This window comes from Hippocampus comes, unplaced genomic scaffold (assembly GCF_001891065.2).
Source record: "Hippocampus comes isolate QL1 unplaced genomic scaffold, H_comes_QL1_v1.1 scaffold106, whole genome shotgun sequence".
Lineage (NCBI taxonomy): Eukaryota > Metazoa > Chordata > Actinopteri > Syngnathiformes > Syngnathidae > Hippocampus > Hippocampus comes.
Window position 1 is genome coordinate 989,261 of NW_017842055.1, and position 10,907 is coordinate 1,000,167.

At 48.5% G+C, this 10,907-nt stretch overlaps 1 protein-coding gene across 12 annotated transcripts in view; it reads right to left on the reverse strand.

The window, feature by feature from the left end:
• Positions 1-10,907, reverse strand: part of ptprt (protein tyrosine phosphatase receptor type T) — a 133,951-nt gene that overhangs the window by 30,437 nt on the left and 92,607 nt on the right. For 7 of the 12 annotated variants that reach the window (XM_019860515.1, XM_019860514.1, XM_019860513.1 and 4 more), the window contains 5 exons: positions 7,839-7,924; positions 4,484-4,520; positions 4,001-4,098; positions 3,402-3,518; positions 382-536 (listed from right to left, as the gene is read on the reverse strand). In XM_019860515.1, the coding sequence (XP_019716074.1) occupies positions 382-536; positions 3,402-3,518; positions 4,001-4,098; positions 4,484-4,520; positions 7,839-7,924 (493 nt within the window). The remainder of the gene's footprint in view (positions 1-381; positions 537-3,401; positions 3,519-4,000; positions 4,099-4,483; positions 4,521-7,838; positions 7,925-10,907) is intronic. The other 5 variants (XM_019860518.1, XM_019860517.1, XM_019860510.1 and 2 more) reach the window with 1 other exon arrangement.

The following is a 10,907-nucleotide window of genomic DNA, read 5'->3' on the forward strand; positions in this document are numbered from 1 at the left end:
GTAAAGGTACAATTGTTGACTGGGAAACACCCGGCCGGAGTAGTCTTTCCCGTCTATCGCCGCCAAGGAAGGGGGAGACATTGTACAGAGCAGACACGCAACGCAGGAAACAAAGTGTAGCGGCCGTATGTTTGTGATCAAGAGGCGGGCGCCAGTGTGATGGAAGCCGCCGGCTTGGTCGGATCGTTTGTGCCGCATTCTGGAAAATGTCAACACTCCCTCGCAAGGAATAAAATACAAAGACAACTATTGATGTTGCCCAACAAACGATTGTTTGTGGTCACGAGGCGGATCCGTTTAGGATGCGCTTGACAGCAGCTCTCGCGTTCGTCAGTGGACTTTGCGCACCGTCCTGCGTCCCGCGCGTGCGTGCGGTCGTACCTGCAGTGCGCCACAATGGGCCCGGCGTCCGGCGGGTTGAGGAACTTGACCTGGCGTATGAAGCCCAGCAGCCCGGTGGCATAGCAAGGAACGCCGTGGTCGGGCCAGCTGGTGAAGTGGAACTGGCGCAGCTCTCGCAGCTCGTGGTGACCCTTCTGCAAGGAAAAAAAAATTCATACCTGGAGATAGACTACGAATCGGAGAATGAAGCATCCAAAGAGACGACAAAAGCTGGCATTCCTTATTTGGTCACCGTTGCGGACCATCGCGTTCGTTCATCCGTCCATCCATTTTCTGATCCGCTTATCCTCACGAAAGGATGTGCCGGGGGGCTACGCCAGCTGTCTTGGGGCAGTAGGCGGGGGACACCCTGAACAGGTTGCCAGCCCGTCGCAGGGCACACGTAGACAACCGACCATTTGCGCTCGCAATCACACCGTGGGAGAATTTTTAGCGTTCTGCCGTGCATGTTTGTCCAACGTGGGAGGAAAGCGGAGTACCCGGAGAAAACCCACGCGGGCACGGGGGAGATCGCAGGGTCCAAACTCCAGACAGGAAGCCCGGAGCCACAATCGAACCCCGCACGTCTGCACCGTGAGGCGGACGTGCTAACCGGTCGGCCATCGTGCGGCGTGACGCTCATCGACTGGAATTTATTTATTAACCGACGGCATTTTCATTTTCTCAGAACGGTTGCCCTTTGCCATTGGAGCTGTCTTTATTGTTACGGCCACTGAAGGGAGGGAGCCTTATGATGCTGTTGCAATGCACCGGAGGGATCTGCGACCGAGCAGCTATTTTGCATTCATACGATAGCAGGCAGCACGATGACAATTTGTCGCAGCTATCGCGTGTCTTTACCCTTCCGATGATTGAACAAAGACCAGCCTGCGACCCTCGTGAAGTTAAGCGCTTCGGATAATGGGCGGATGTTTAAGGGAGACACGTATGCAGAGAAAAGAAAGGCCGCATTGCTTTATTTGGGATTAGAAGTGTCTTTCACTGTTATTGATCAAACTCCAGGAAGTTTAATGCAACGGCAATATGAGTCGTCTTTCGCAGAGGATAAAGAATATATGCTTGTGAGGATTGTTTTGACGGTCGAGGTGTTACTCCACCGTTTACGTTCAAATATCTCTTCTGCTGTTCAGATCGCTAGATTTCACTACGGCAAATGGTTGCTATAAATACGCGTTGTGTCCTTTCCACTGCCCTATACAGGTGGCCCATCTTAAATGTCTTTTATCCCCTCCTTAGATCCAAGGTGGGAAAGATATTTTTTGAAAAATCAGCCAAACGACGACTCATGTCTTGAAAAGCTTGTACGGTACAGTTACTTGTTTCTCAAGGCACCGATGTCGAGTCAATTGCGACCTCATCTCATTGGAAGCAAATCCAACGAAATGGATGCGGCGGAGCCGTCCGTGTCCTTCGGTGTTCCCGTGCGGGAATTCTCTCGAAGATTTCCACCGGCATGCTCGTAACCTTGTATTTGTCCTCTGTGGGAGTGTGCCCGGTCATCCCTTTATCCTCCCCACCTGAGCTCGGAGCGGAGGGTGTAGGAGTGCGGGGGCTACGATGACCTGAGAGACCCTGAAGGGAGAAGGACGAGGAGACCCTCTCCTTCGAGGACCCGCTCGGTCTACGGCTCCGCGGGTGGAATCGATCCCGGTGAATTATTGAGGAGGGAGGCGCGCATTGCTATGGATCCACCGGCAGAGGGGGAAAAAAAAAGTCACGATGGCGACTCGCTCTTCCTCTCGAAGACGTCTCCTCACAAAATCCGCGGCTCGTCCCCAGGGCACTCCAGGCGAGGATGGCGATGATGTCCGTCCAAGGGATATCAAATAAAAACGCCGGCTCCGAGGAAGAATATCGCTCGAGTCAAAATGTAAACGGTGGCCTGGACTTGTTGACGGAAAACACTAAACCGTCCGTCAACATTTTGCTATCGTTTCACTTCTTCCATCACTCGCGATTCAACTCCCGAAGCCGGACAAGGAAAAGTACTTGACTTTTGGTGGCACACAATGAACCTGTGGTCAACTCACGTCGCTTTCTACTCTTTTCCTCACAAATATTCAAATCACATATGTTAGCTTCACACATTTTTCAGCGTACCTTGCTCGCAAAATATGCAGCTATTCAAATGGAAGGAAGATGACTGCGACGATATTCATTTCACAACTAAGAAATAATAACTAATAAGTATGTGAACAAATGACTAAGGAGCCAACTCAGTCACGGCTTCCGTAGCCAGCTCCGAAACGAGACGACTGTCTGACAAACAAACGAGCCAGCTCGCTCACCGACCGGGAAAACATCCAAGCAGTAACTAGCGACTCACCGACCAACCGACCCCGCCCACAAACCAACCAATCAAATGTGACAAAAGAACTAACTTACGACCAAGCAAACGATCTAACTTGTGTCACGAACTAGCGAACTAAGAAACAAGCTGGCATGAATTTCCTTCCAGTAATGTCTGAATACAGCAACGCCGTTCTTCCTTGTGGACTAAGACATCGGCGCATTTCTTCACTCAACCAAGTCCGTTGACGTTCTTTCCCCGCTGACGGCAGGCAAGCGTTTTGCCTTCTTGACCTTGTCAACAACCGCGGCGTGTCATTTGCAAACATGTCCCCCACCCCACCCCACCACACCCCCCCGCGTCGCTTTGCCGAGCAAAGTCTCACTCTGCCGCGTTGTGATGTTCCTTAATCTCCCGGCGGATTAGCTTTCAATGAACGGGGCGCCTGTGCTGCAATGAAAAGACTGAAGCAGGTGACCAACTTGCCCCGCTTCACGGCTCCTCGCCGTCTTTTGTTGCGTCGCGGCAAATCCATTCGCCGCACGCGGCACACAAACGCACCGACATACGCGCACGAGTACAAAAACACACGCGGAAGTAGTCGCGATTAGCGTCGTTGTGAAATGAGCCAACGGTGCGAACGAGGCTTCTTCAATGGCCGAAGTCGAAGTGAACGGAGGAAAAAACCTCGCGGGAAGGCGTCGCTCACCTTCTGCACGGTGAACGTGCGGATGACGTACTCGGCCAGCGGTTCCGTCTCCACCAGGGTGACTTTGACGTCGCCGTAAACGTCCGTCTCGTCGGGCCAGTAGCGGACGCACTTGACCTGAACGAGCACACGCCGCCGGTGAGAACACCTTCAAATGAGCCTTTCGTGCAAAGGGTAAGGCTCCCAATTTGTGTTTCCAGACAGGCTGAGCTAGCTTCAAAATCAACAACAGAGTTCATGAAGGTTATGCTGTCAAGTTAAGTCTCAAAACCGGTTGAGGATTTCAAATCAGGCTTTCGAGACAGAGTTTGGGTTTTCCAGGACTGGATTCGGGTTTCGAATGAAGGCTTCAAGCCCTGTTTGGGGTTTCGTGCAGAGGTTAGGGCATTAAATGTTCGGCTTTCAAGCCTGGCTTTTGGTTTTCAGGACTGTCTTGAGAGTTACAGATGAGGGTTTCAAACGAGGGATTCAGACAGGTTGTTCATTTAGTCAACAATGTAAAAAAAAAAAAAGTTCACATTGAAATCGAACAACCGCTGACTTTTCATTTTATGACGCATTTATGGAGTTAGCATTAGCATGAGCATTTGGCCACTCACCCTGCCCACCTCCACCAGGTTGGTCACCATGACGATAGAGGCCGAGTTCTCCTGCCACACCATCCTCCAGAAATCCCTCACCGTCTCCTGCATGGGACCTGACGCGCGCGCACGCACCAACGCAATACATTTACGTGCACATCAAACACACCCATGTTCATGTTCATGTTCATGGCATGACACACCAACACACTCCAAAACACACTCTCACACGCACACAAAAATGCGCACACACAGTCAAACCCGCTCACGCTCTCAACAACTGAGTGCAGTTTGGGACTTTGAGGTAATAGGCTCTTCAATTTGTCCAGGGGATTTTTTTTCTTCTTTTTTTTTTAATCAGCCGGTTTAAATTTAGGAGGTTGAGGTAATAGCATCCTGCCCAAAAGTACCGCCGACGAGCGCACGCGCATGCACACACACACACACACACACACACACACACACACACACACACGAATGGTGTCCTTTGGGTGGACTTACCTTGCGTGGCGATGTAATGTCTGGGCCGGTGGTAGCCCTGAGGGACACACAACAAAAATGCTTCAAAGACATTCAAAAGGGCTGCGGTCGTCGTTTGTACGTTGTACGTTCGCCTAACCGCATATATGTGCTATGTTTTTGTGCCGAAAAAAACATGCTTGCTATATCTCAACATTTGGAACAGTGAAGACAATCTGCAATTCTTTTTTTTTAAAGCAAGAACCATGAAGTAGATGCTCATAATTCGCTTTGGCGGGCCAGACAAAATGAGGGGGGGGGCCACATTTGGGCCCCGGGGGTTGAGTTTGACGACTGTGATTTAAATAAATGACAGTTTTTCATGGCAAATTCTTATTGGCGATTTTTTTTTTTTTTTAAAGCAAGAACCATGAAGTAGATGCTCATAATTCGCTTTGGCGGGCCAGACAAAATGAGGGGGGGGGCCACATTTGGGCCCCGGGGGTTGAGTTTGACGACTGTGATTTAAATAAATGACAGTTTTTCATGGCAAATTCTTATTGGCGATTTTTTTTTTTTTTTAAAGCAAGAACCATGAAGTAGATGCTCATAATTCGCTTTGGCGGGCCAGACAAAATGAGGGGGGGGGCCACATTTGGGCCCCGGGGGTTGAGTTTGACGACTGTGATTTAAATAAATGACAGTTTTTCATGGCAAATTCTTATTGGCGATTTTTTTTTTTTTTTAAAGCAAGAACCATGAAGTAGATGCTCATAATTCGCTTTGGCGGGCCAGACAAAATGAGGGGGGGGGCCACATTTGGGCCCCGGGGGTTGAGTTTGACGACTGTGATTTAAATAAATGACAGTTTTTCATGGCAAATTCTTATTGGCGATTTTTTTTTTTTTTTAAAGCAAGAACCATGAAGTAGATGCTCATAATTCGCTTTGGCGGGCCAGACAAAATGAGGGGGGGGGCCACATTTGGGCCCCGGGGGTTGAGTTTGACGACTGTGATTTAAATAAATGACAGTTTTTCATGGCAAATTCTTATTGGCGATTTTTTTTTTTTTTTAAAGCAAGAACCATGAAGTAGATGCTCATAATTCGCTTTGGCGGGCCAGACAAAATGAGGGGGGGGGCCACATTTGGGCCCCGGGGGTTGAGTTTGACGACTGTGATTTAAATAAATGACAGTTTTTCATGGCAAATTCTTATTGGCGATTTTTTTTTTTTTTTAAAGCAAGAACCATGAAGTAGATGCTCATAATTCGCTTTGGCGGGCCAGACAAAATGAGGGGGGGGGCCACATTTGGGCCCCGGGGGTTGAGTTTGACGACTGTGATTTAAATAAATGACAGTTTTTCATGGCAAATTCTTATTGGCGATTTTTTTTTTTTTTTTTAAAGCAAGAACCATGAAGTAGATGCTCATAATTCGCTTTGGCGGGCCAGACAAAATGAGGTGGTGGGCCACATTTGGGCCCCAGACGTTGAGTTTGACGACTGTGATTTAAATAAATGACAGTTTTTCATGGCAAATTCTTATTGGCGATTTTTTTTTTTTTTTTACTTTACAAATTATGGAAATGTGAATTGTGACTTCTATTAATCATCACAAACACAAGGCTAAAAAAAAATCATTCTAATCATTTTCAACATGAATTCAAAATGTTCCCCATTTCCATTCTCACTTCTTTCACCACAGGAGATTGGTCCAAATATTCCATATCAGTTTGATTCAACAACAACAACAACAAAAGCATATACGTCATGACTGGCTTTAACGACCCCCGCGTTCCCTGTTCGCAATATAGTTCCCATTAATAACGGCTTCTTTTATGACAGGAGAGCGTGCAGGCGCTCGCTTACCCAAAGCGAGTTCACCGACATCCAAAGTGAAATGAATTGTTGTCATATTTAAAGCGGACGTCCTTCCCGCATCTCTATTACCTCTCTTAATTATCTTCAAGCCATCTTCCGCCTCCCAGCTGCACAAGTCAAGGTTGTATTCATGCATAAATATCCTATTAAATAATAGCGGGAGTCCTGGGGGAGGCTTGGGGGCCGGCGGGCGGGGGGGGCCTCATCTTCCCTCCACGGGACACGCGGGAGTGACGAGCACATGCCGGCTGACCCTCGTCCTCGCCCTCCTCGTACTCACGTCAGAGATGAAAACATTTATCACTTTCACATTTTCATTAAAAACACGCTCTGAGAAGGCTTTTATTATCACCGTGTGCTTGGGTGGGGGGGGGGGGGCTGTATTGTTTAGCGTTTTAATTTTCTCATTTCCAAGAAGAGCGCATTTGTTTGTTACCTCGGATGTCCTCCTCATATCCTTTCCCCCCCCTCGTCACCTTCCTCCTGATCTCATTAAACATGTTGGCATGCCTCTTACGTTACAGTCAGTGGTGAAAAGTGAGCGCATTTGAAATTTGCCGTCGTTCATCTGTCAAGTAGAAATGCAGCCATTTTCAAACTGATTGTGAAAAATTTTGCAAAAGCTCATCTTGGGAGGACACGACAATGGTCACATCAAATCAAACGGGCAGATTTCCTTCGTCTTGCTGACGTGGCTTCTCCACATTTTTATCAGTCTACTTATGACGGACATGCCGAGCAAATTTTGGATGACAAATCAAAATGGCTTTGCCGTTGAATTTCAAAATAAATTCAAGAAAATCTCGAGAAGGAGAAATTACTCGAAAAAAATCATCCTGGCTTCATGATCTGAAATTTTCAGAAAAATTCCAGGGTGGTAAAATCAATCCCAAGAAATGACACCTAAAATGTACACGTGAAACCATCATAGCCGATTTGCTTGTTTTCAAGCATGACGTCCTAAGAGGTTTTAGTGGGCCTGCAGTGGGCAGAATTCTACCCCCCCCAAAAAAAAATTCACGGGCAAGGAAAGATGTGTATTTTTAGGCATGGCTTATTCAGAAATTTTTGTTGGTCTTACCAAATTCGCCGTCAAAGTGAATTTGGAGCTGACTTATTTAAAAATCTTCTCCCCAAAACTGCCACCTAAAATGTCCACTTCAAAAAAAAATAGACTTCCAGTTTCTTTTCAGACATTGCTTCTATGAGTTTTGTGTGGCTCTACTCATGATAGACAAGCCTACCAAATTCCATGTTGCAAAGTCAAATTGGACTTGGGGGCTGAATTATTTCAAAATACTCTCCAAAATACACCTCAAATGTGCGCATCATATAAAATGACAGACGTATGTCTTTTAGGGTGTGGTTTCTACGATTTTATTTTATTTTTTTGTGGGTCCACTCACAATGGATTTGCAGACCAAATTTGACGTCACTCAGTCAAAGCAACTTCGGGGTCTGAATTTTCAAGCGGGCAAAACGTGCGGTGGGACCGGCGAGCGAAGGCGAACTCACGTCAATGAAGTTGGCGTTGATGTAGTCGGAGTGGGGCTCTCCGTCGAGCGGCTGCAGTCGCACTCTGGTGCGATCGTCTGTGGGGTCAGATAACACCGAGGACAAAATACAACACGCCTAAAGTTAAGCCGACCCACGAACGCGCGGCAGCCAACCGGCTGCGTGGCGCAGCCGCCCGCAACGTCTGCCGCGTGCTCTGTTTCGCAAACAAACTCATTTCCGACACCCGGCGCATTACAAATGCACTGACAAATAACCAAAATGGAAGACTTCACGGTTGTTTTACTTCATGCCTTCGATTGCCTTTTTTTGGGGCGCCCGGTCACGAGAGACGCGCCAAACCAAAATGTTGTGCAGATCGATAAAACTGGTGCCCAAAGGTTTGAACTTGTGTTCAGAGGAACCTCAAAGTTTTGGTGAATCAGCAAATCAATCAATCAATCAATAAAGATTCCCCCAGCCTTCACCTAATTAGGATGTAAATAAAAAGTGTTCGGCAAGCTCCCTCACTGACCAGTTTTGAAATTTGCCTGAAATGAGGCTTTTGACATCGCAATGAGACTCGAGCTTGTTTTTCGTGTTTCGTGGTGTTTTCATGTTCTTCATTTCTCCTTTTCACTGTCTTGACTTGTGTCTACTTTTTACATCATGAGTTGATTTGAGTAAAGCACATCATGCTCGACTCATTCCAAATACGTTGTGGTGGCGTTTAGAGGCAAGCCCCCGACAATTTGTGTCCACGTCCCAATATTTGATGGAACTGACGGCAGCCAATGAGTCAACGACACGCTTTTCCGCGGGATGTCGAACGTATGCTTGACTCTCCGGGGACTCGCGTATTTGTGGACTCATCATAACTTGATTCTCTCCGTCCCTCGCGGCCGTCATTGCCTCCATCCATCCCAGCCGGCCCGCCCCATTAGCCCGCTGCCGTGTCGCCGCGCCGCCGGCTGCTAATTGCGCGGGGGCCGGTGTCAGAAACTGTCATAACACCGCGGCGACCTGCGTGGGGAAGCCTGCAAGGGGGGCCGCGAGGGCGGAGGGGCGGAGGGTCGGCTCGGCTCCTCTCTAGCCCGGGGAGGGGGAGGGGGAGGGGGAGCCTCTAATTGGGCCCACTTGGCAGGAGGTGCTGGCTCCAAAACAGCAGAAGAGCTGGACACAGTCCACAGGTTTGAACGGGCGCGTTGTGTGTGCGCGTGCGCGTGCATGTCTTCCATCAACTAGTTCGACTGCATTCAGAGTTTTCAATAGTGCACCAGTTCACTTTGAGAGTCAAGACTTAGTTTTTAGGACAAACAAACTTTGATGTTGCTCCTCTCAGCCGCGACTGGTAAATTTTTCAAGTTGGGCAAAGGTCCGCTAACTGGCTACTCGAACTCCAGAAAAGAAGTTTGGATTGGAAATGTGCATTCAATGTCTTCATTTTTTTTTTTTTTTCCGAATTAAGATTGTGTTTGATTCCTGAAGCTCATGGAAAGCAATTTGACTCGATTCAATTCAAGGGTTGTCCGCGCAATATTCAAATGTGCCTGGAGCACGATCCTACTGTGCACTATTTCAAGTATTTGGAAGACTGGCCAACAAGAATACTTGTGCAATCCAATGAACAGCACGCGCTGCGAGCTGTGAGCTCACAAAACATGGAGGACAAGAAGAATGTCCCGAAAAATCTCCAAGAAAGCGTCACGCAGAACACGACGCCTTTTGCTGCAATAGGAGCCGAAGCTTTTCCTCGTAATCCGCCGGATGTCGCCGCGCCGCGGTCGCTATTGCCCGGATGGCTAGATGGCGCCGTTTCATATAAGGAAAGCAGCGGGCCCCGTGGATGAGTCGATCTTGAATTCTCTCGCCGCGGTATTGCCGCGTAACCGATCGGCTGCGGCTTAAACTGCGCTTCGTAAGCGCATCTCTTTGGAGGCGCCACTTTGGGGATGGTGCTTTGCGCAATGCACGTACTAGATACTAGAAAGGCCTATTGGAGGGCGGCGTGCCTTTCGCTTCCTCTTTCACACTTTAACATCTCCGCGCGGGCCTCAGTGACGGCCGCCCGCCTTTCCTCTACACGAGCGGCGTGTCGGCACCGCGTGAGTCGGTCAAGCGGAGTCACACGCAACAGCATTCGCAGATTTTGGAACTCGGCGCATATGCGCTAAGAGGCGCCCCGTCCACTTTGGGGAAAACGCAAGACTTTTAAGTGTGCCCACCTTATGGTGGTGAAAATGCGAGTCAGCTGCTGTTGTGGAGTCGAGTTGGAGGGCGAAAAGCCACAAGTGCGTTCAGTCGTTAACAAGCAGAACTCTTTTGCCGAGCTTTGCTCTCCTCCAGACCTTGTCAACCTCTTCCTTGTTTTTTTAACTTTAAGAAAAAAAAAAAAAAAAGACAACTCCTCTTCATTACTGTACAAGTTTAGCAGAGGAAGACGTGGACTAGAGATGACCTCGTTGTTTATATGACGGCCTGCGGAAAGAAGAATCTCTTTTTTTTTGTTTAATTGGAGACATGGAAGTGAAGCAAGCGCTGCGCTGCGGTGATGTTAGCCGACCGGCTAAAGCTAACCGCAGATGCAAAAAAAGCGATCGCGGAAAAATAAAAATACGATACGCCAGCGCCGTGGTCTTGAGGTGAGGAAGTCGATTGCAAAAAAGCTTGCAAGTGCTGAACAACGCTCGTTATTTTTTGCCTCCTCGGCCTAAATCTTCCCCACTCGCGCAAACGCGCGCGCACTCCTGCTCATCCTCTCCGGTTGCGTCCGTCACGGATCTCACGAATTAGTGAACTCGCCGCCGAGTCGTCCAAGCTGGAGGCGTTAGCGAGTTTAATAGACCGACTGCTGCGTGTGTGCGTGTGTGTGTGTTTCTAAACGTGTTTGTGTGGTGTATGTACTAGATATCCATCCGCCTACAACAGGCTGCAGCGTGCGTGTGTGTGTGTGTGTGTAGTGGAGGGTATTAAAGTGTGTAATAGCCTATTAAGTCCACAGCTCCCTCCAGCTGATGTGTCAAACAACTTGGAATGTTGACACTCACACATGCGCGCACACACACACACACACACACGCACACACACACG